At 36.2% G+C, this 26,723-nt stretch overlaps 1 protein-coding gene across 1 annotated transcript; it reads right to left on the bottom strand.

The window, feature by feature from the left end:
- Positions 1–1,664: 1,664 nt before the first annotated feature.
- LOC140169715 (uncharacterized) lies at positions 1,665–26,723 on the bottom strand. Its single transcript, XM_072193012.1, has 14 exons — positions 26,706–26,723; positions 26,344–26,492; positions 22,215–22,318; positions 13,426–13,644; positions 12,181–12,297; positions 11,477–11,593; positions 10,581–10,697; positions 9,195–9,311; positions 8,779–8,895; positions 8,014–8,130; positions 7,482–7,598; positions 7,223–7,342; positions 5,239–5,503; positions 1,665–1,975 (listed from the first exon to the last, which is right to left on the bottom strand). Coding segments are annotated over exons 3-14 (1,473 nt in total). The 5' UTR covers positions 22,264–22,318; positions 26,344–26,492; positions 26,706–26,723; the 3' UTR covers positions 1,665–1,974.

Here is a 26,723-nt window from a genome sequence, read left to right as displayed (position 1 = left end):
AATAAAGCATTTATTAATATTTATTTATTTATAATATTAATATTACATTTAAAAGGGCATTTCATGATCCACAGCTCCACTTTTCTCAACAAAAAAAACTGGAAACCTCTAGCTACATAATGTTTATGTACAAAAAATGTCTTGCAGATTTATTCGTTTAGCAAAAATATCGTCAAATTTTAATTACGTTCTAGTACATCAGAACGAAATTACAACACTGGTCTATGGCGCAGTGTAATACACATAATCATGCATAACTCACAAACGTAAAATCGGAATCAACTGATATCTAGGGAATAAGCTTCTTTCGTTGATATCTACCGAAAAATGTCACGGGATGCTAGGATCACGAAATACTCGTTTAATATAATTTACAACCTTATGACCAAAGTTGAATTTTTCTAAAGCCTAAAGAGTAAAGTTTCAAAAGTAAAGTTCATGCCAAGGACCTTACAAAATATTAGCCCCAGAGGAGTAATTTTTGGCATGAAAAGTATATAATATCATTTAAGTCTAACATGTATATCCTTTCAATAATGGACGGCAAAACGTCCTTAGTATAATCAGTCCAAGAGAACGCCAAATATGGATCAGGAGTATTACATAATAATACCCTGCTATGACAATAGCTGCACTAGGTTAATCGTATAATCTCCTTATGTGGTTAGCATGGCTGGGCCAGGAAATCCACAAGGTCAGCCAATGTATGTACATGTATTCGGTACATGTGCCATATCTTTTACAATGGGTGATAAATTTCTGGTCTGTTTTATTTCAAAACGCAACAGTCGATATTCTAAAGCTTGGTCCAAATCCAAGAGAAGAACCAACTCTAGTAATTTATGTGGTTTCAAATTATATCGGTCGTTGCCTTTTTGTTAGAAATGGTGTTTGTTGATGTGCACAGTTTCCCATTAGATCATAACATGCTGTTGTACATCCAAGGTCAAAGGTCTTTTAATCCATATTTGGCGTTGTTCTGGGACTGATAATGTATAATTTGGATCGTATCGCTTATCTTGTATTTATAATCACTGTGTGGTACACTTATAATCACCTATCTCTCTTCTTTTTTAAATTAAAGCCTTATCCCTCATGTTATGCGAGGTTTACATTTCCTCTTTTGATAAAAAAAAAACATATAATAAGATCATATAGAAATAATAGAATCAGAAACCATATTTTCACACCTTTTCCTCAAACCTTGGCATAAAATCCAACAGGTAATTCAGCAGGGGCAATGATTATTTAAACTAAAGTCTAGCATTGTGGGAACATGGTGCCTTAGCGATTAAAAGCCCATTCAGTGATTTGCTCATCCGGACGATCGTAACAAATCATTAAAATTCAGATTTTGGTACCTTTGTCATTGTCACAGAAGTGCTAACATAGCCTGCTAGTGGTTCAGCCGAAAGCCGTATATTTCAGACAAAAATAAGACATCTAAATGAATCTGTAATTTATATACTGACAGCATATAAATTAGCTACTATGTATTTGAATGGGGCTTCAAGTTTGTCAATACTGCTGTCAATACTACTTTGTTTGTTTGTTTGTTTGTTTGTTTGAATGTTTTTTTATGTGTTTTTTTGGCAAAAGTTTTCATTTTAAAAATACCAAATGACAATTTGATGACTTATCCTTCACTTTCAAGCAATTTTTAAACAATTTTAATTTTTTAGCACTTTCGATGGGATCACTAAATTGACCTTTAAATGATTCTTACAACATTAAAGGGTTCAACCTTCAATTTAGGAGGTTTTTACACCGGCTCTTAACTTTCAGTAACGGGTAATGTTATAGTGGGGAAGTATGTTTGATTTTGTATCCAAATAGTTAGAATAGTACTGCTTAAAAACCGACGATCCCGTCCAGGCAAGTGATGCGTAGGTGCGTAGAATACGAGCATAACAGTCCCGGGCATAGGAAACGTTGCAGTCATCTTGGTATTGAAGTCAACGTTGCCCGGACAAATCTGCAGAAAGGCAACAAAATCCGTTATAATTATCGACATCGTCCGATATAAAAATTATGTTGACAAAGGTTCGTCCCGGGGAGGCGGTTAGTCATGACCATGCAAATAATTGAGTCACATTACACAACGTTGGGTGAAATATCAAAATCTAGTTTATTCAACAAAACAATTGTACCACAAATCACAATTTTTTTGTTCTGCCATTTATGTAGACTATGCCATAGTCTATTTTTGATAAATAAAAGCATGTTATTAATGTTAATCATGATGAAAGCATTCAGTTGAACTCGAAATTATACTGATATTTATTACATCAAAATATATACTAGTATAAAATTGTTATGAAAAAGTTTATATAATTATATTAGTGACAGTAAAAGTAAAGTGTACGTAGGCTTATATTATTGAATGCAACATAAATTATCATAATGTCATAATTGTATTGGCACTTCACTGAACAATTCTGATTTTAAAATCTGCAAGTTTATTAATTGCGAAATTCCAGGTTAAAAATAGACTATGGACTTCCAATTTTAAAACGGGATTTTGAGTGGGCAAAGTCCCTGACACTCACACTGTCAATCACACTTGTTTATCAATCAAATTTAACCGCAAGCAAATACAATACGCGCTCATGCACTTAGTGACGCGTTCATGTAATTACACAACACAATGGCGGCAGACTTGTGTACCATGTAGTTATTAATGGTAATGATAGGTACTCGGAGGATTTAAACCATAACGAGATCTGGGCGACCAATCACAAGCCAGATCCATTTAAAGATGCATTACATCATGGCCAATTTTAGTAGGCCAGATTTCCGACAATCTCATCCATAGAAGCTCATAGACAGCCGTGTTAAGCATCTCTGACCGCAATCCAATGTCAGTAGTCCACTTGGGGAGCTAACAAACAGAGGGTGTAGGGTGACTAAAAAGATCAGATGTGAAAATCTATCAATTATGCACACATTAATTAAATCAGAGTTTTAAGCTCAAATACAATACCCAGAGTATATGCAGAATGGGCAAGTGGACTACGGGGTAGTCTACCATTTATGTCACCGTTAGGTAAAGCTGAATTTGCACTATACTCACTTTCGCGATTTCATTCTCTTGATTCATAACAAAAACTTCGTTGTCATCAGTATTTCAGAAGTTTGACACATTAAAAGGCGACTCGCTCGGTTAACGATCACAGACCATTTCATATCAAAATCGGAAAAGTTCGGAAAACTGTGCTATTTATTCAGCAAGCTAGGGGGGTTCAAATTGGCGGACAACAGTTGTCACATTGTTGTGATGAATCACGGTACCACTTTGCGTGACAATACAACTTACTTGGCCAAAATCAACATGGGTCATCGCGAGAAATATTTTCAGCAGGTATTTAATTAACACTTGCGCTATTTGATACTTCATAATATGACCGTAATGGAATAAAAAGTGACAATGTTCGTCATTTTTGGCACTTAAAATTTCGCATTAGCAACATAAACAAAAGTACCTCCCTCATCCATAATTGACCGATAGTTCGTCGTGGTTATGATGCCTGTTATACATTTGAACTTCGCACTGTACATGTTGCTAAAGAGAGGTACTTTTTTATGCGCCCGCGATCGGGGAAAATATTTCATGTTTCGGCTTTAACCGGAATGAATCGGTTTGAAAAGGTCTATGGCTTAAATGATTTTGTGCAGTTTAATACAAAGCAGTGTTTTCAAGTCCTATGGACTTCGTAGGTATGAGAAAATCACAACGAATTTTGCATGTATTTGATAGCGCTGTTGTTTGTCAAAACAATTGATAAGGCCTGCAAGCTCGAAAATTAGTAATGCCCTTGGGTTGCAAATGTGATAGAGAGTTGCTGCGACGTGGGCAATGGTGCATAATTCGTCGGCTGTATTCCATAGTGGCGTATAGTGATTTTGGTCATTTTTTGAAAATTGGCACATATGTTTTTAATGATGTTCTCTTTCATTTTTCTAAGTCTCATCAGTCATAATTAGCTAATTAATTAGTAATTAATTAATTAAATGTGGCGTATAGTTACAAAGTGACATTTTTCGTATTCCATAGTGGCGTATCGACCATACGCCACTTTTTATACACATTTTATAATTATGAAATATCGGCAAAAATGAAAAACATCGTATGTCATAGTGGCGTATAGGTCCGATACGCGTACGCCACTATGACATACGAACGACGAAAAGTAACGCCATAGGGATTACACGGCGACCGAGGTGGCGTACGGTTAACGTAAGGTTAGGGTATTGCGTTTTGTTCGTTTTCCATAGTGACGTATAGTTTTATTGTCAGTTTGCCAGCAATAGTATGTATTTATTTCTTTTGAAAAATATATAACAATAAAATCTATTTAGTTTACTACAGAAATTTCACATCATTTACAAAATATAATGAATGTCTGATTTACACAACTCGATTTTAAATTGGCATTTCTTCAAACCCGATTTTCTCGAAAAGTTGTTTATTCGCGGCGCCACACTATACGCCACTATGGAATACGGACGACGAATTGTGTCTGTTCGAAGCTCAAAATAATCGAGCGATGTACAGATGATACCAAATTTGAGTCCACGGGAAAGTACCGAGATACTAGCAATTGTTCCAGAATTTTTTTTAAAGCACATTTAAAACATTTATTTAGCAACATTCGTCCTTCAATGTGGTAACATTTATTACATTTTGGATAATTTTGAACGTTTCCATGGCAATGGCCATTTATACTCATTTTATAGGAAAAATTTGAGTAAAACTGAGCAAATTTAGTAAAACAAAATGGGTGTAACTGACCGTTGCGATGGAAACTGCCTTGTATTTGAATTCGGCCATTTATACTCATTTTTATAACCACTTTTTCGGTAAAATTGAGAACATTCACCAGTAAAACTGACAAAAATGAGTGTAAATGGCCGTTGCTATGGAAACTGCCTTCTCTTTGAACTCTCCTTATAGCTCAAAATTGAAGAAGTCTTGCATAGATAATAATATAAAGTGTAATACAAACTTTGGCAATGCAAGAAATTACTAAAAATGATGTCATAGAAATATGTTGTGATTGACCTTTTTAATCCAAACAGTCATCTTAATAATGTACTTTCCATTTCGGATAAATGGTTTTTTCAAAATCACAGGGACAAATAGTCATGCATTCATGTAAAAATTGTATTTTTGGTAAAAGCTGGAAAAATATCACTAGCTGTATGGCCTCTATATTGATAAGTCATAGCTATACTTACCACCGCGTGCAGGTTCGCGGAGAACCTATGTTGCAATACTCCCAACGTGTTTCACTGTCAGTAGTGAAACACCAGGTACCGCTTGGGTCAAGATCAGGATTTCTGCAGTAATTGTGATCTCCTAGCCCGGTTCCGGGAAAGTTTTCTGGCGTTTTGGTCTGATTGTGCGGCTCCTGTGCTGTCCACTTCTGACATGTTTTGCCCGTTCTAGTAGTGGCTATTGTACCACGATAGTCTGTAGCCTTGGGATCTGAATAGCATTCATCTGAAGTGAAAGGCATGGTTAAATATGTTAAAACGGGACCTTTGGACTATGTTTGAGGAACATGTGCTTGGTTCAGAATGGTATTTAGCTAGTACCTACGAGTAACTGCAGACGTGTGACGATGTTATCCTATCGTGCATGCTTCACACACTCGTTTTATTTCTTCATGCAAGAAGCATACATACTGCAGTTACTGTCCGTTTTCCTATACACAATACACAGTGCTCTTTCCCATTGACGCGTGACCTCTACAAATAGCCCTACGTTAAAAGTATGGGGATATGCCTAGTTAACGTCGCTGTGTGAAAAATAACCGGCCAATATTAAAAGTACTCTTCTAAAGTTCTAGAAAATATAGTTTTGTAACATGTCCTAAATTTTTAGCTAATTTAGATGTTTGGAAATATGCGTACTTTGGTGTTTTAGTTAATGTTATAGGTAATAGTACATTACCTTGTTAACGTCGCTGTGTGAAAAATAACCGGCCAATATTAAAAGTACTCTTCTGAAATTCTAGACAATATAGTTTTGTAACATGTCCTAAATTTGTAGCTAATTTAGGTGTTTGGAGAGGGTCGCACTTTTGTGTTTTAGGAAGGATATGTAAACGACAGATAACACCAAAAATATGAAGAAATTATTTCCAAACCGTGTTAAGTCAACAATCATTATGTTGCTCATTTTCAAGAATGCTGGTTTACAAAAAAGCAGGCCATTGTCTCATTTCGTGAACAAAGGTACACATACCATTGTTTCCTTTCGTTTCCTTTATAATCGGTTACCCAACTGAAGCTATAATACCAGCTTTATTGCGATATCGCACATGTAAAACAGACACTTGTGCACAACCAGAGAAGATCCGATTTAATCAGTTGAGCTGTTTTAATGAGTGTTATCTTGGTTTAATAGGTTTTAATTGGGTTTAAGTCCTGCAAAGGTCGAGATGAATTCTACTGTAGACATGACTGCATCATGAATCGAAATGCTACCATCGGGCGACGTCGATAAATGCCGGTAGATGCAAGTATGAATAGAACAAGTCCCTTATAATCTTTAGGTCCGAGAAGCATTAAAGTTTGTGAATTATGTGCAATATACGACAGTGGAGAATTACGGTATCCGCGATAGGCATATATGGTACAAAGCCATTTTAATATTTGGATAAGAATCTTTTGATAGGCGGTGAGGGCCAAAAAATGGATATTCAGAATTTGCCAATATTTGCCATTTTGGTTATGAAATACCGGGTGAAATTGATAATGAATTATTTTTTTGCAAAGATAATAATTAAATGTTGCATTGGTGTTATGGACTTTTATGATAAATGAGTCTCAAAATATGCAAACTGGGGAATTCATTGTATCATTCTGCATGGTTTTAGTAATATTTTGTATGTAGTGAAAAATATCAGATCTTAAGTTTATTAATGTTTCTTGCAATGTGACATATTTTAGTCTTCTTTAACAGTAATGTATTTATTTTTAAACTTACTGGTCATCGCTACCGCATGACTATAAAGCCATATTATAATATTTCCATAAAAAGTAGAATTGGGTTTTTTTCCACAAAATTTTAGTTTCACCGTCAGTTTTGGTCACAAATACAAACCTAAAACCTTGATTTTTGCAGGGTGCGTTTTGAAACACATTGAGAGAGGGGTCCTCCTTAACAAATATTACTATATATTCACACTACATAAAATTATTTTCATAAATTTACCTATACAGCTAAATCCATCCCCACTGAATCCTTCATTACAAATACACTCGAAACTGCCCTGGTTGTTGCTACAAGCTGCATTAGAACCACAGGGACTAATAGGCATGCACTCATCAACGTCTAGAAAGAGGACAAAAACAATATTAACTACTTTGTATGAAGCAGAGAATAATGATTTTAGGTTTTCTCGAAGTTCTATTTGTTAGTCGTGGTTACGGTAATAATTAATAATACATAAATATTATTTTCATAGCATTACCGTTACAGCTATATCCATCGCCACTGAATCCTGCATTACAGGTACAATCAAAACTGCCATTGTTGTTGCTACAAACTGCATTAGAACCACATGGACTATTCTGGCACTCATCAACGTCTGCAAAGAGGATAGAAACCAATATTAACAAAACCATTTGTGTGAAGTAGACCGAGGAAGGAGCTAGAGAACAGCCCTGTTGTACGGGTTTTTAAGGATATTTGCAAGTCCAACCTTTACGTGGCACCAAGAAGGGAATTTTTTCAAAGAGGGTATCAACCTTGTGCGTGAAGGTGAAGTACAATCTCAGGGATTTACATATGCCTTCAAGTATGAACGATGATATGCAGCTGGCAATGAACGCCTATATTAAATAATATCAGAAAAATATCATGTAAAAAAACAACAGATGAGGCTAGTCTTTCACTTAACAAAGTGTTGATGACAAAGTTACGACAAGTCATCCAAAGTTTTCAGGTCTTTGTCGTGTTTACAGCTATAACTAATTCAATAAATATTATTTCATAACATTTACCGCTACAGCTATATCCATCGCCACTAAATCCTACATTACAGGTACAATCAAAACTACCATTGTTGTTGCTACAAACTGCACTAGAATCACAGGGACTATTCAGGCACTCATCAACGTCTGGAAAGAGGATAAAATGAAACCAAAGGACTAATAGTCATGCACTCATCAACGTATAAAAAGAGGACAATGGCCAATATTGTTGAAGTATAAAACACTCTGGGAATAGGCGGGTGCGGACATCCGGGTGCTTAGCAACAAATTGAGCTAAAATCCCTAGCAACAAATGAGTCAAAATACAAACATTCCATGCACGCACTCAACGTAGGCGTCACGTACGCGATGCGCAGTAGGCGCAATGCGCAGTGGCCTTTATAATTGATTTGCTTTTCATGGGATTTGATTATTTTCACCGGCATGACGTAGCTCCGCCCTTGGCTATATCAATATTTTTATAAACCATGCTTGACAAAGAATCTTTTGCACGACTTTTGGTGTCCCCGGATAAGGGAAGAGTCTGTATCAAGTTTAAGTCGGTATCAACTTTATTAAACATCATTCAATCAGAACGCCCATTAATATCGAGAATGAAAAAACAACAACCAGGAAATGGACAAATAAAACTAGTCGTAAGTCCGTTTCGCATATACATGTGTTGAAAACAAAGCTGCGGCTAGTCATCCAAAGACCTTAAAGTGCAATTTCCAAGTCATAATTACAGTTATATTTTCAACATACATAAAAATTGTTTATTTTTATAAAGTTTACCGGTACAGTTTAATCCATCGCCAATGAATCCTGCATTACAGGTACAATCGAAACTGCCATTGGTGTTGCTACAAGCTGCGTTAGGGTCACATGGACTAGTCGGGCACTCGTCAACATCTAGAAAGAGGATAAAGACCAATGTTAATCAATCTGTATGAAGTGGAGAACACTGACGTAATTTGTTTTACGATTTCTTCAATATATTTGCAAGTCCCACACGTGGCTTCGGGTAGGGGTATTAATGATAAACACGAGTCACACTGATATCATACATGCATTTTCATAAAATCTACCGCTACAGTTTTATCGCCAATTACCTACATTACAGGTACAATCGAAAATGTCAGGATTGTTGCTATAAGCTGCGTGATAGTGACAAAGACTAGGGCAAAAACATATATTTTTGTAATATTTACCGATACAGCTATATCCATCCCAAACGAATCCTACATGACAGGTACATTCAAAACTGCCATTGTTGTTGCTACAAACTGCATTAGAATCACATGGACTATTCAGGCACTCATCAACGTCTGAAAAGAGGATAAAAACCAATATTAACACCATCATTTCGATGGATGAGAACCAGAAAACAGTTAAGGGTTCTTGCTCTCAACCCTTGAATTAGTGAACAGGCTTGATGTACTGATGTACGGATATTTTAGGTTTTTCATTCAAGCAAAGACTTTTTCTTGCAAGCTCAACCTTTATTAGGGGATGTATATTATTTTTTTAAAGAGGGTATCAAGCTTGTGCGTGAAAATGGCGTAAAATACTCTCTGGGATTTACAAATGCCTTCAAGTATGAACGAAGATTTGCAGCTGTCAATGAACGCTTATATTAATGAATATCGGAAAAACATCGTGTACATACTGCAGTTACTGTCCGTTTACCTATACACAATACACAGTGCTCTCACCATTGACGCGTGACCCCTACAAATGATGTATGTTGGGAGAATGGACACTTGCCTAGTTAACATCACTGTGTGAAAAATAACCAGCCAATATTTTATTTATTCTCCAAAACTTCTAGCAAATATATTTCTCTAACATGACCTAAAATTACAGCTAGGTTAGATGTTCAGAAATGGTCGTACTTTTGTAAAATATGAGTGAGGGCAAGGCATAGCTAGCCAACTCCCCGTGTTATTTGAATGGAGATTTGACCGAAAATATTGGTATCGGACCGCTCACTTCTGAAGGATGCCACAAAAAACCGGTAAAAGCTACATTTAAATTATTCTAAATAGGTTCTAGAAAATAAAGTTTTGTAACATGTCCTAAATTTTTAGCTAATTTAGGTGTTTGGAGAGGGTCGTACTTTTGTGTTTTAGGAAGGACATGTAAACGACAGATAACACCAAAAATATGAAGAAATTATTTCTAAACCGTGTTAAGTCAAAAATCATTATGTTGCTCATTTTCAAGAATGCTGGTTTACAAAAAGCACGACATTGTCTGATTTCGTGAACAAAGCCACACATAACATTGTTTCCTTTCGTTTCCTTTATAATCGGTTACCCAACTGAAGCTATGAATACCAGCTTTATTGCGATATCGCACATGAAAACAGTCACTTGTGCACAACCAGAGAAGATCCGATTTAATCAGTTGAGCTGTTTCAATGAGTGTTATCTTGGTTTAATAGCTTTTAATGGGGTTAAGTCCTGCAAAGGTCGAGATGAATTCTACTGTAGACATGACTGCATCATGAAAGAACAAACGAAACTAGTCTTTCACTAAGTGTTATTTATCAGTCGTATTTACAGTCAAATAAATATTATTTTCGTAACATTTACCGCTACAGCTATATCCATCGCCACTGAACCCTTCATTGCAGGTACATTCAAAACTGCCATTGTTGTTGCTGCATACTGCATTAGAATCACAGGGATTATTCAGGCACTCATCAACGTCTGCAAAGAGGATCAAAGAGAATCACATGGACTAATAAAGTCATGCACTCATCAACGTATAAAAAGAGGACAAAGGCCAATAATTATTAACCAACATGTTAAAGTAGAAAATACACTGGGAATATTAATGTTTTTCTTAACAATACTTGACGAAGAATCTTTTGCAAGACTTCGTGTGTCTCCTGGTATAGGGAAGAGTCTGTTTAAGTCGGTATCAAGTTTATTAAACATCATTCAAGGAGACTATAGTCACAACTGACACTGAACGCCCATTAATATCGAGAATAAAAAAAGGACAAGCTATTTATTAGTCGTATTAACGGTTATATGTTCAACCTAAATATATGAATATTATTATTTAAATCCATCGCCACTGAATCCTGCATTGAATCTTGCATCGAAACTGCCAGGACTATAACTTGCGTGATAGTCACAAAGACTAGTAGGGCCAGGGTCGGATTTACCTTTTTGGGGGCCCTGGGCCAGGCCAAAATTTGGAGGCCCCAAACTCACCGTGAGGAAGGCATGTGGCACGCAAGTGGCCAAGTTTTGGCTTAGGTAGGCCTATAAGATTGAAAGTGGTGGCGGGAGCATTATATGCGTGGGATGCGCAAACAAATTTCAATTCAGAATATTTTAAACCACAATGAAGGTGAGTGTTGTTATATAGTGGGGTAGTGCGCGCGAAGTGCTCAAAATTTTGCATTTATTACCCTATTTTGGCCCAATGGTAAATCCGGCTCTGAGTAGGGCAAAACATTAATTTTTGTAATATTTACCGCTACAGCTATATCCATCTCCACTGAATCCTGCATTACAATTACATTCAAAACTGCCATTGTTGTTGCTACAAACGGCATCAGAATCACAGGGACTATTCAGGCACTCATCAACGTCTGGAAAGAGGATAAAAACCAATATTAACAAAATCATTTGTGATTAGTAGAGAGCAGGCTTGATGTACTGATATGTACGGGTATTTAAAAAAAAATTTATTCATCATTCAAGCAAAGACTGTTTTTGCAAATCGAACCTTTACGTAGATCCGAGCAGGGAATCAAGCTACTAATTAATATCGGATAAAAATCAAGGCCCAATAAAATAAAAAAGAACAAACAAAACTAGTCTTTCGCTTACACAAAGGAAGGTAGGAAGGTTTTATTTCAAACTCTAATGGTGACCCGCAGGTCAAATTATTAGAATAATTTTTGTACATTAAACACAACTAAACAGACACAATGCAATTTGCAGGCAGCAGCTTAATCAGCGCCAATATTGCAACATTGAAACAAACAACTATACAAACATCCAATTCAACCCAACCCCAATCCCTCAGTAGGCAATGAGAATAAAGTGCCTTGCCCAAGGACACAACACGTTGGCACGAGCTGCAACATGTCATCAAAATTCCGGACGTCCTATTTATTAGTCGTATTTACGGTTAAATTTCCAATTATATAAATAGTATTTTCATAACATCTACCGCTACAGCTAAATCCATCGCCACTGTATCCTACATTACAGGTACAATCGAAACTGCTAGGGGTGTTGCTACAAGATGCGTAAGGGTCACATGGATTAGTCAGGCACTCGTCAACATCTACAAAGAGGATAAGAACAAATATAAAGCGTATTAACCCTAACGCCCCGTGGGCTTTTTGGCGACGGGAAGGGAAAGGAGGAATGAATAAAGAGAGAAAACACAGAAAGAAGTTGTTTGCTCTGGATGGGATTCGAACCCGAGACCCCTCGCATGCCAAGCACGGGTCTTGGGCTTCGCTGGCCAGCGAAACCGTGTCCGATATCACTTAGGGCGATTGCGTCATCACACTACGTGGGATACACGCATCAAGTTGTATTTTGTAGTACCTGGGCGTGTTAGGGTTAAAATATATTGTCATTTGGGGTGATTGGTGGATAACACATCTCATACCATAAAATGCTTCGCATATTTCCCCGATATTTCACAGCAGGGTAATTGTTCTGTTAAAATAAAGGGTCGCAAAAACGAAATTACTGGTATATTTGTGATCTGTTCCCACGTAACCCCGGACAAAGTAGCAACATTTAATTTGTGAGATTTTATCATATTTAACATACTGAAATTACAAACTTTAAAATGATGTATCACATGCTAGATATACTCAATCTGCTGTCCTTCAAAATCAATTTTTCTCCCGTAAATTGTTCTGTTTTGCTTGTTTTAAATGATCTTCCCGTAGGAACTCGACAAGGACCCATAATAGGCATGATAGGAGAGGATTATGACTCAGGCTCACACTACCCCATCCCCAATCTACGCCAAGCTGGCACAACTGGCCAATTTCTACAAACGTTTACGTCTTTCAGGAAATTCTTTCTTGGCAATCCTTTTTGAACGGTACAATATTTGCTCTAACCCTCTGGGTAACGAGAAAGGACTAACCGATGCCAGTATATTTGTCATGTTTATTTGACTGTGATAGTGCTCTGACGATTTTTCGGGTTTTTGCCAAAACTTTTTAACGGCACGCTGATGTGAACATCGTTTAGTGATCATCGTTTCTGCGCATTTGAAAGCCGTGAAGTGCGCATTAACGACATGCGCATTTGGCGTGACATTATTAGAGATCTAACAGCAAAAGAATCACAGGGACTAAAATAAAAAGTGAAACCCAATGCACTGTACAATTTTTTAAAGTTGAATACCAAACAACAATCAGTATCGAAAATAAACAAAAGACCTTACTATTACAATTCACATGGTAGTGGTCTCTGATCTTGTCAATGTCGTCACCGATCAATGGCTCAAACAGTTGACCAGGTGTGTATGCATTGAAGCCTCCAATCCTGACGCTTGTGCATTGACAAGGATCTTTAGAAGACACAGCCCATCGCGAAACACGGCTTTGATCTTTGACTTGACCAACTTCACAAGTCTGACGTGCTTGAATTTGAGCCATACATTCTGAAAATGGACAAGAAAATTCATACACGTAATTAAGTTTCAATAGAAGTCATGACAACCCGGGACAGCAAAACCCCTCGGACTTCCCTATACCTCCGTCCAGGGAGCTATTCAGGTCATGGAGTAGGAATAGATCAATAATTTATATTAGGGCATCTGGTATTTATTGTTGCATATCCCCATCCTCTGATTGAATACGCCCATTTTCGCTCCCTTAACCACAACACAGTGACATCACAATTATTTTGCCTTCTAAACTGGGTGGATCAAAACTTGTCAGCATTTTTTTTAAATATTTTAAACATCATTTTTATCTGAATATATAGCGAATATCTTGACACCATGCAATGGCGCCCACACAACATGCATTTTATACTGCAATATTGTTTTTCCGTTCCGTTGAGTTTCTGTTCTTCTCCATTTTTTTTGCCATCGCCATTTCGCCCCTGAGGGGAAACGGTTTTATAATGTTAATATACAGGGTTCAAAAGAAATAACTCCCCCCTAAAATTACCAAACATTACTTTGCATAACTAGACCTACATTTTGTTGATTTGAAAAATTCAAAAAGCTGTGAATAGAGAAATCGTTCTGAAACCCTCCCAAAGTTGTTTCATTTGCAAAAACAATATTTTTGGTCAACAATAATCACATTTTCCAAAAATGATGCTTTCAGAAAAAGTTGCACTTTACGACATTATGTGCAAAACGTTCTCGATATTAATGTTAAGGTTGATCTAATTCTTATTTTTTTTCCTTCACCTTTCTGTCTCTGAACCTTCAGGCACCCATGCAACCATAATTCAGTGCAAAACAAAGATTTGTTGAACTTAATTTTGACGTAAAATGAGATTTTCTTTGAAGTTTTTAATCAGTAGTTGTTTCAAAAATGGTAAAATCACTAGGAAAGAGAAATGAGCTCTCCACGCATACATTTGACCAAAATCGTGAACATTTACCTGTATTGGGTCGGTTGAAGCATCTTGCATTTTGATTTAAAATGATGGCTTTCTTGGATAAATGTGTAACAGTCATGATATGGCCCCAAGATATTGGCTGCATGCAATTAATTGGCTGGATGCTGACTTTCAACCTCCAATCTCTGTTGGTCATTTCTTCTTTTCATGTACGCCTTTATTCAAGAGAGCCGTTGCTATAGATCTTTGCAATTGTTTCAGTCTACCATTTGCATATAAAATGTTCATCTCTTCTAGCCAACGAAAGAAATAAGCATCACACTACAAACCTTATCCTACAGTCCTATAGTGATTTTACCAATTTGAAACACCGACTGAAAATCCCATTCATGTCCAAATTCATGTCAATGAATCATTGTTTTATACTGAAAGATGATGCATGGGTGACTGAGTAATTGGATACATAAAATTTAAGAAAATAAACTAACAATTAAATCATTCAAAACATTGATCACGTTGATATCGAGAACGTTTTGTACACTACATGTATAGGATGTTGAAAAGTGCAACTTTTTCTGAAAGCATCATTTTTGGAAAATGTGATAATTTTTGACCAACAAAAATAATTTTCGGAAAAAAGAAAATTGAGAGGGTAGCAAACAAATTCCTCTATTCACAGGTTTTTAAATTTTTCAAATCAACCAAATGTATGTCAAGTTATGCAAAGAAATGTTTTGTAATTTTAGGGGGGGTATTTCTTTTGAACCCTTTATATCTGAATACACCTTTTGCAATCAATGGTATTTTCCTGGCAAAAAGTGCAGTTGCCCACTGATTAATATTATATCTGTTATAGACAATATAATTTTACTCTTAAAGAAAACTTTGTTATGTTGCTAGGATATCTTTCACTACAACTATTATTAGTATGATGAGGGGAGAGGTAATTATAGGAAAATAGCATACGTGACTGGAAAAGGCATTTTAAGTGCTCTTGAAGTGCTTTCTTGTCTTTCTGCTTGAAAACATAATTGGATAATTAAACCCAAGCTCTGACTTTATTAAAATGGTAGACCTTGCATGAATAATGACAAAGACCAGAGACGTAGCCATGTTTTATTTTGGGGCTGATTTTGAAAAAGTTAACATATTTTTTCAAAAATGAATCTTTTCTAAAACATTTAGACTTTTTTAACCAAGAAAGCATTTAAAGAACCTATTTTTATCGCTCGCCACGCTGACAAAGTGGACTGTATGGTCGTTGTTGTTTTTTACTTGCCCCTCACCCAGGGGCTATTTTAGAAGAAAAAAGTCACTGCACGTTAGTAAACGTAAAATCTGAAAGATCAGCTAGCGGAGACAAGCTTGAGGGGAAGGGGTTGCTGGCAGAGGGGTTGTCTCCCTCGAGTTCTGTAAACTTTACAAATCACGCGTTAAAATCACGCATTTTACTGACTCATTTTTGACGTTAAGGGCTGAGAGCTGAGAGCACATCACTCAGATATACCAAATTGCATTCTGAATACGAGGAATAGCCTTAACTTATATCAAATAATTTGAATTTTTGAAATTTGCGATATAATACAAATTTTATGACAAATTATTAAACTGATATTTTTGACATTTAGCAGTCCTCGAAGTAAAGTTTATCAATCTAATGGTATGCACTTAAAGTTGAAAATTGATACATGCCTGGTTCACTAATGCATTTCACTAATTCATTTAATTGACTTGTCATTATTTTTAATTACCTACAGCTCCATGAAAGTACACACTCTAGGATCATTAATGTCATTAAGTTTCTGGTATTGATGGTATTGATATGCAAAAATGAATACAAACTCTGCAAAAATGCATAAAATGCACACAGGTGCCTACAATTGCACGAAATTAATATCTGTTGATTTACTGCGAAGGGTAGGTTTCAGTTAAAATGACATTCCATTTAATTGAATTATCATTTTTGATAACTCCATAACAGTACACAGAACCTCTTTATTAAATGTTGAATGAAACACACACGTGTCCCTACCATCTGTTAACCTGTCGCACAGTAGCGTAAAGCTCTCAAAATGTGATAAGATTTCTGCAATTTAAGTGATGCAAAGGTGCATAAGTTGTCGGCAAATTGCATAACAAAGTTGCATATAAATTTCATTACAAAAGATTAAACACACTCTTCATGAACTAAATGTCTATAGTGCTCAACTTAAAACACTAAGATGTTCAGTCCATAAACAAGGTGTTTATTTTTTACAAGCAATATACAGGAGAGTAAAAAAGTGCAATAGTGCAAAGAATCTATCTTCATTTTATAACCATTTTCTTAACCTCATTGGCACTGAAGTAGAATGGAGCACCCCAAGTTTTATTGTCCCTGGTCTTGTATAAGGTTAAATACCACTAATAGGCCTGGGCGATACATTGAAATACGACGAGTAACTATTTGTTTTCATGGCATCTGAAAAGACTGCATTAAAATCGCTGAAATTGATCAAGTTATATAGTCAAAAAAGTCCTTTTTAGGGTTTGATGCTTCAAAATGGTACATTTTCTCTCATTATATGACATTGTTTTAATAGTACCGGGTGTCCCAAAAGTCCCTTAACATTGTGAATTTGCCATAACTTGCGTTGGGTTAATAGTGTTGTTACAAAAATTGCACAGTATGTATATAATCCTTTTAGAAATGTTATGATACCAAACATGCCTATGTGGTCATGACCCTTTGGCATGAAATTAATGGATATCTACCGTACCGTAAAACCCACTTTTATAAACGCAAAATAAGTCTCGTCATTTGAGACGTGAACACGATATAACGTGTTATCATTTTAAAATCTGTTTTGTTTAATTTGGCTATGTTTGTTTGATTGTTTGTTTGTTTGTTTGTTTTTAATGCGTAATCTTCATTTTCTGTTTTATCTGGGTTTTATATGGAAACTACTTAAGATCTTTTCTGAGGATTCGATGAACAGTTGTACGCGGTACGTTGTTCTCCATTGAAAGTCGACGTACTGATCACCTTGGGCTTTTCGCCACCGCTCTTCGTATGACATCAATGTTTGTAGCCGATCTTCCTGTTCTTCTACGTCCTGCCCGAATTTCAGCACTAGTTGCTGGATTGTATTTCGGCTGGGTAGTGCATAATTTACATTAAACTGTTCCCTTAACATTGCTTCAGTGAGTTTGTCCGACTTTGTCTCGGCAAAGAACCATACAACCTGAATCCGTTGATCTATAGGAAATTCATCTTCACTTCAACTGTTTTAAAGTAAAGTTTAATATTGTCAATATATCCTAATTATAATCTAAAACAGCAGTCACGCTTACGCTAAGCCATATAATCCATGAATGTTCATACCTAAATGTAGCGTGCGCAGTGAGTGAACCAACTCTATTGTTCAGGGAAGCACATCATTCATGTTCTTGAACAAAGAACACATGAGCTTGCTTTTGTGGGTTTGATACACACATATGTACAGTCGCACAGTAAGGTCAAAGGGTCATCAATAATGCTGTTTTGGTATCAGAATAATTCTAAAAGATCAATCTATATGAATATGTTCTCCATTTTGGTATGAAGTAGGAAATATTTGAGATATGGCCAATTCACAATGTTAAGTTACTTTTGGGACACGCTGTACCAAAATTCATAGGCACGGCTTCGGTTTATAGTAAATATTCGCCCTACCATATTGTAACTTTCAGCTTCGAGGGCGCACTGTCATTTAAGGTGTTTACGGTTCAGTGCGTTAAAACAAGAAATGTCTCAGGTCAACCTATGTTGAATTTTGATCATTTGGCATCTAAATCATATAGTTTCACCTGATATTAGTGGCATTTAACGGTGAATATGAGAAAATTCCACCCGAAATTAGCCATTTTCCCATTGAAACCCGTGTAATACATAATTAGTGGTATTTAACCATAAGTAGAGGAAATATTACTTTTATTTGAAGAGCTTTGTTGCAAAAGCCCCATCCACTTTTTGACTTTTTGAGGAAAACAGCTTTTTTTAATTGTGCAAGTATTACTTGTTCGATTTGATTCAATTTGGGTTTGGATAAAGTGGTGATGAATAGAAACTAAAAGAATAGGTTTGGTACAATTTTCAAGCCTTCCTATTTATTTTATTATTTCCTTTATATCGCGCCTTTTGTGGATGTAAGGCCTTTTGCAACAAAATAAATCTACCCCTTTTCTAGAAACCACCTTTGCAATCAGATTTGAGCCCATTTGTTTGCACTACTTTATGTAACTTAACTAATGCTCTCAAAATCAAAAAGAAAAATCGAAATATCTCATTTACTTTTTTAATTATGAATTTTTAATTAAATCCGGCAAAATGACATTTTTGATCATTTCCGAAGCCCGGTGTTGTCTCTTAACATTGACTATGTGTATGCATGATCGTTCCCAATTTGGGGGGAACATGGGTTATTTTTAAACGATGTTTAAAAAATAGGGTTATTTTTGACGACGGTGTACTCGAAATTAACAAATAGGGTATAATTTTCTGAATTATGAGAATGTTGAAATACTCATCATGGAAAATCATGAATGATGCATGGCTTGTTGCTTGAAGTATACACTGTAGATAACTGTATCGTATCAACGACATGATGCATCAAATTGGGTGTATTTGTACATACTTTTCTGTTATTTGTTTCCTCAAAAGGAAAGGACAACAGAGGTCTCCTCGGAAAAGAAAATGAATCAGAACAGGCCTTTTTGTGTGTATTCTTAAAATGTTAAAAAGGGGTGCTTTTGTGAAAGTGTACTTGAAATGCCAAAAATAGGGGTATTTTTTAAGGCTAACTTGTACCCGTTTTTGTCTAAAATATGGGTAACAAATGCTAAAAATGTTCTTGAAACCACGCAAAATAGGGAGGGGGGTATTTTAGACTTTGGGAACGATCATGCGTTACGCCTTTGAATAGGAAGTGACAACACCGGGTTCCGAAGCTACAGCTTTCATTAATTACAATGATTTTTTTTCAAACATAGTGACCCCAAGACAGTTCATTTTGGTTTTAATAGTTAAAGAACATTCTAGGCTACTATTATACATCAACAACAAAAAATTTTATATCATAAGTTCAGATTTTTGGAAATTCCCTAAGATTTCCCAAAAGTGAAATAAACCGTCGCTCGGACGACATACCGGTCTATCAGCCATTTTTGACAAAATGAGATAAGATCAGTTTCATAATTAATTAATTAAGTATTATCACTAATTAGGTTTTGCGTATCTCACTCAATGGAATTATTGTGTACAACATTCCCCGTGTTTTGGACGACATAGTGGCGTATCAGTGACATACGTCACTATGTCGTAAATATGTGACATACACCACTATGGTATATCGCGGCTGTGTGGCCAATATGGATATGAATTCAACTATTATTTGACATACTGGCGTATCACGTGTCCTATGTCAATTTTGAATGGAGAATAATTTTTCAAAAAATTTGACATACTGGCGTATAAGTTTAATGACTAATTGCAATTAATTTTGGATGACATAGTGGCGTATCAGTGACATACGCCACTATGTCGTAAATATGTGACATACGCCACTATTTTGGTATATCGCGGCTGTGTGGCCAATATGGATATGAATTCAACTATTATTCGACATATTGGCGTATTTTTTTATTTATTTATAAACAACCACCAAATTGTGTATTTTTCCCCACACTATAATGTCATGCCAATAACTCAATTTCAGCCAAAAGTGGATGTAAGGGTTTTTGCAACAGAGCTCTTCATTTGGTGTTATTTTCATATTTACCCTTACTTTAAAATTGTTCATTCTCTATCAAAGAAACATACAAATTTATGGGCGGGTTTTTCAAATGTCGAAAGGAATGCGTGCAAATTGAAGTGGTTTGAATTACAAAATATCCAGTATAAGTTGGACACATTGGAAAGTTAGTTTGGAAAGTTAGTTTGAACCGAAAAAAGGAATTGAAAGAAGACAAAAATCAACCTTGAAAAAAATGGGAAAGTTCAACTTGGTTCTTACGTGAATATTGATTCGTTGACCTATTGCACTTTTTTTACTCACCCTGTATATACGTTTAATACCCAAATGATTTGATGTGCTCATCATTAAGTGTTTAGTTTAGCGTTGAAAGTGTTCAATTTAGTATTTACCTCTATACGACTGCTTTTATATATCGCAAATAAATAAATTATATAGTCTTTAAAGGTTTTCTTGAACATGTTGAGGAAAGCCGCGCTTTTAGCCTTTTTCATACTAATTTGGCCATAAGTATTGTAAATTTTGATTATAAAAAGTCCCGATATTGAGCCAGAGGGATTATCAAGCTGCCCCCGTTACCAGGTCTGCATGCCATACAGGCTGCGCAGTTGCTTTTTTATTGGTGTCCCCGATGGCATATCAGCGGTGAGCGGCGATGAAAATGTTCCTGATGGTCATAATTTTTGGCCTGTTTTACTGGGACAATTGTGCACGAAGCGCGCAAAAGCTTTCCATTTTACACTATTTTAGCACAAACAAAGGTGATATGTTGTTGTAATTACACTATTTTTGCCCCCAAATTAAGGTGTTTAACGGTCTAAAAAAGACGATGCACAGGGTAATTCTGGACAATTTCTGTCCGGTAGATGGAGCTGCCCCCACGCCTGTTGCGGATTTTCTCGTCCAGAGGCTTTCCCTTACGAGTGACCGAAAAATTGGGAGGAAAGGGCGTTACCAGAGGCGTTGTGAGGCAATATTTGCTTGATTTCCCCTGCCGGTTAAACTATACAATATAGGATATAGGATTTCCCGACTAGATCAGTCTTACTTTGTGGGGGAACTTCTTTAATGTATTAGTCATTTTTCGGGCTGAAACTAGTATAGAAATATTTTCAGCACGGATTTTTGATTCTCACTGCACGGATTTCTATTCTCACTGCACGAACGTGCCAGGAGGCACGTTAAAATAGCCCCTGCCCTCACCCGGCTCCCGCCCTGGCTACGCCCTTAATAAAGAAACAGTTAGTGCTTTACTACATGTGCTACATAGCCCTTACAATTCTTAATTGTACAATGTTGCTCAATGGTCTGATAGGTTTTATTATTTAAAATGAAACCTGAACAATTTCTTTACTCAACGATACCGTGGTCAAAAACACATTACAGATATGACTCGGGATATGACTAAGTCGCAAACATACAGAAACACTGACATCTTTCACGTGAAAATTGTCAAATACACAGAACTACACTGATCAAGTGTCCGAATATTTTGACACTTCTTCCGTCAAAATCGTAGTATTATTACGTTGTTGACTTCTGTGATGGTAAAATGTTGGCCTTTGATCTTTTTGGCAATAACTCGAGAACGGTACATCATAGATGGACAAACTATGCTTCTTCTGAATAGAAGAATACGTTGGTATACTATTTAACACGATCAAAGCAAGTTTGTAGTTTGACCCCTATACAAAGTTCATCGACCTCTAGCAGAGAAATTGCGGGGTTGCGCAAAGGTCAAGTAAAACTTCCTTAAGCTCAGTGTGTATAGTGGGTATAGAACGCACGGTATTTGTATTAATAGGGGTGCACACATAATTGGGGTCAAAGGTCATATTTTTCCTCATGTCAAGGTAACTCAATGTGTATCATAATAGCTTACCTGGTAGAACGAGCAGCAGTTGTATCATCAGTGCAACTGATAACCACATGATCAAAACAGTAGTACAGACTTGATTAAAGTCCCATTCAGTGATCCCAGCGCAACTGTAAAAAAATTGTAAACTGCGATAAAGTGGAGAATAGAGTGATTACATTTTCTTCGGGGGGGGGGTCATGAATATGTCTGACCCCCTTATCGCGCGGTATTTTTACAACCACCCCCACCCCCATCCCATCTTGGGTCGAAAATCTGTATAAACACCCCCCCCCCCTTCCGCCTACACAGACTCAACACATATTATTCTTTGCCGGAACTAAGCGCGAAGTGCACCAAAACATGTAAATATACAGCTTTCGGCTTAACCACTTGCAGGTTATGTTAGCACATCTATGACAATGACAAATGTACCAAAATCAGAATTTGATGATTTTCACGATCGTCCGGATAAGCAAATCACTGAATGATTTTTTTCGCAAAGTTCCGCGACTTATCCGCGGATTCCTGGTTGTCCAATGAACTCACGTTGTTTCTTTGTGAACAGTAAGTTTATTACATTTGGCCCCAGGGAGCCATTCACACGTCATGAGTGCGTTCCACTTTAATAGCCATATTTTGAAAAGCTCCTCCCACTTTCAAAACTTGTATTTTACAGGTGCATTTCAATTCTGACAAACTCTTATTGGTATTTCAATATAATTTGGTTCAAAGAAATGTTAACCAAGAATAGTTTGGCATATCTCGGGTTTTTGTTACCTGGGCAACATCATCATTCATTCGGCTGCGAAGCAGGCGACTACAAAGTTTCTCCATGTACTACGATCTGAAGCCAAAGTGGCAATGGCATCTGGCAGTAGAGAGTTGTCGAAATCCCCAACAGTTTTTGCACATAAGACAAGTAGGATGTTCTTTGCCTTCCAGGTCTTCTTTTACCATGTAATGGGGCGTAGAGAGCATATCTTCTCGTAGTTGTCGTGATCTGACAGAGTTGATAAGAGGCACAGTGTTGGTGATGGTATAGACCCTTTCATTACTAACATGGTCAGTGCGCTTGATGTGCAGCATTATCCTGTAACATGATGTACCAAAAGCATTGGATCTTATTTTCCATGTCAGTAGATATCACCCATGGACTCGCAGCCGTAGAGCAATACTGTAACACAAGTGGTGTAAAACAGCTTGACTTTTGTTGCAACAGTGATTGTTGGACTTCTCCACAGATGCTCCAGATTCCAAAATGCATACCAAGCAAGCGCCTTTCGTCGGGAGAGGTCACTGGTGCTAGAGCCCATCATGGAATTAAGATATTTAAAATCGGTGACATACTTGATTGGTTCTCCGTATACTTGGAGTGGTGGCTGAGGATTGCAGTTGATGGTCATGTACATTGATGCGGAGACCCGGGCTTTCTGCTGCAGCCGCTGTTCTGGTCAGCTGTGCCTGTGCCCGCGGGATGGAAGATTCAAGTTAGGTAATATCATCAGCGAAATCCAAGTCGTTCAAAACCTTGGCAGGATAACGCCTGGAGCGACGCGGGTGTGTTTCAACACCACTGGCAGTCCCCTCGGTAGCCATCTTCATCAAATAGTCGATGAGAACAATGAATAGGAATGGGGCTAGAACATCCCCTGCAATACTCCAGTAGTCAATAGCAAGGGATACAAAAAGTTGCCATCTACACTTTGCGAATTAGTATACAGTACACGTCCGTATTGCCTTTTCGATGCTCTCTGGGATATCATAGTGCATCTTCCTGCTGATTGAATCAAAGGCTTTCTTGAAGTAAATGAATGTTATAGTTAGTGGAAGTTGGTAACTATGGAAAGCCTCCGTGATTACTTCCCTGGGCAACAGGGACATTCAAAGCCCATTGAATCATGTTAATCTTGACGTATTTTGCGATGTTACCCAGGTAATAAATACCTGAGACACAGCAAACTATTCTTTGTTTAAAATGTTGTTCCAAACGGAACAATTTGAGACCACTTTGAGCAAATCGGAGCAATTTTGATATTTTTTACCCCTGTACACAGTGATGGAGACCAAAATTTGACATTTGACCTTTATGCCTATAACTCAAGAACTATATATCAAAGATAGGTCAAACTATGCTTTTTCTGAGTCCTAATTATGAGAGGAATTAGATGATTTTTGAAATTTGAGGCATGCATTAGAGGCCATTTTGGAAATATGCAAATTAACATTTTTCCCCCTGTGTCCTTTTTTGCCCATTTTGGAAATGTTGTCCAGGGGGTGTTTAGAGTCACTAGCAAGCAACAAATTTGGAGTTCCATTTTTGTCTAGCTCATACGTAAATTAACTCGTTTACAAGTGATTTTGGCCTGTGTCATTAGTGACCATAACAGTTTCTGTATAATTATTCATACATTTATTGCAGTAAAACGTTTTTGTAATTTGCAGTAATTCTTTTCGTGACAACCGCGCGGCGCGGCTACAACTTGACTCGTACATATCGTATTTAATAAATGTTCTCTTGTAGCGGAACGTTTTCAAACTTAAGGGATATATAGCATTGATATTGATATTGGGAATTAGTCCAGGCAATGTTCGTTTCTTGCATATTTTTGCAGTGTGTGAACACCCTCAATATTTCCTTTATGAATTTACCAATTCTGAGTACATAAACACTACTGGTATTTTTTCATTTGTTTATACCGCGTTCTCTGTCGTTGCTTTATGGGTAGACAAAGGACTAAAATGATATTCATGGTACGATATTGCTACGTTTTCATAAATTTATACTTCATGTATTGAAGATAAAAGTTTGTTTTCTTTAAACGACCTTAAAATGACCATAAAATATTTAGATGCTTTTTGGAAACAAATGTATATCTTTAATACGAAACGTAAACATTTTCAATTGATGGTCGGCTTTCCTCCCAGCTACATACACTGAAGTACGTAAAATAACGTTTACTTTGAGGACTGTTGAATATCAAAAATTTCACATCTAAATCATTTGCCATAAAATTTGTATTATTCTAAATATTATTTGATATCAGAAGGACTGTAGCCTACATTCCTCGTATTTAGAATACAATTCGATATGTCTGATGGGCTCACAGGACCCACAAAAAATACTGTGCTTTTTTCTTTTTTGAACATTTCGGATGAAATGACGCGTTCTTGAATTACGAAGCAAATTTTGATTGTTATTATACAACGGCCCTCAATGACGAATCACATATTTCCCCAATATAAGCAGCAAAAAACAATAATAATAGCATAAATAGTCGAATCTTTGTACGCCAGGACTTTAGTAATGGTATATTGTATACTGATGTACCTCAATTTTTGTCCCTTTTTGGTCAACTTGGATCGGATTGTGTATTATTGACCAAACTTCAAAGTATGTCTAGAATTAAGCCAAGGTCGTTATTTATACTAAAATGGAAAGCCATAAAGAACCAAATAAATTTATGAATAATATTAATAAAAAAAAGCAGTACGATTAATATAATGCTTCATTTATTAAAATACTACTAAGCACTAATTAAGCTAGTAATTTTGCATTCATATTATTTATTAATTGTAGCTCGTTATTACCAGAGTTTATGGGATTTATTATTAAAAAAGCAAAAACTCATTATCATAAAATCATTGACAATTTTTAACATTCTGGATTTATTAAAACTTAAAATTTTTACCAAAAAGTCCATCTGTAATTATAACTTTCGAATAACATTTCTAAACAATGCATAACGATGATAACGTATAACGATGATAATGTATAACGATGATAATGTATAACAATGGTAATGTATAGCGATAATAATGTATAACGATGATAATGTATATCGATGATAATGTATAACAATGATAATGTATAACGATGATAACGTATAACGATGATAATGTATAACGATAATAACGTATAACGATGATAATATATAACGATGATAATGTATAACGATGATAATGTATAACGATGATAATATAACGATAATAATGTATAACGATGATAATGTATAACGATGATAATGTATAACGATGATAATGCATAACGATGATAATGTATAACGATGATGATGTATAACGATGATAATGTATAAAGATGATAATGTATAACGATGATAATAAATAACGATGATAAGGATTAACATATACTTACCCTTCAATCACAATATGTCGTAAGCATGATAAGTAAATCAGTCCTCCTCTTTCTAAACTGCTTACACCAGAACCTGCTTGTAAATTGATACTATAGCAACAAAAGAGATGCTACTATTGGTACTATAGCAACACGCTGGTCGGTCACACCTAACGCCTCATGCGTAAACCATTTTTAAATTAGAATTTTGTTCTATGCATTAGTAATTAATATAGCTGCGTATTTTATATCAAGATAAAATTAATTAATTAATTGATTATAATTAATTAATTAATTGAGACCAGAAAAGTCCAGAAAATGAGGAAGGTATATCATATTTTATCTACCACCCTCAAGAAATGGAAATTCTTAATTGTACACACGGACCAAAGTCAATCATC

This window comes from Amphiura filiformis, chromosome 14 (assembly GCF_039555335.1).
Source record: "Amphiura filiformis chromosome 14, Afil_fr2py, whole genome shotgun sequence".
NCBI lineage: Eukaryota > Metazoa > Echinodermata > Ophiuroidea > Amphilepidida > Amphiuridae > Amphiura > Amphiura filiformis.
The sequence above is the reverse complement of the archived record's forward strand: the minus strand, read 5'-3'. Positions and strand labels throughout refer to the sequence as shown.

What these genes read in the sequence shown, in the direction of transcription:
- LOC140169715 (XM_072193012.1), bottom strand. Translation starts at nt 22,263, where the DNA reads ATGTGGTTATCAGTTGCACTGATGATACAACTGCTGCTCGTTCTACCA. An exon ending in CGATGGATTTAGCTGTAGCG is followed by an intron (nt 11,594 to 12,180) that starts GTAGATGTTATG and finishes TCCTCTTTCCAG; the next exon opens with ACGTTGATGAGTGCCTGAAT. An exon ending in CGATGGATTAAACTGTACCG is followed by an intron (nt 8,131 to 8,778) that starts GTAAACTTTATA and finishes TCCTCTTTCCAG; the next exon opens with ACGTTGATGAGTGCCTGAAT.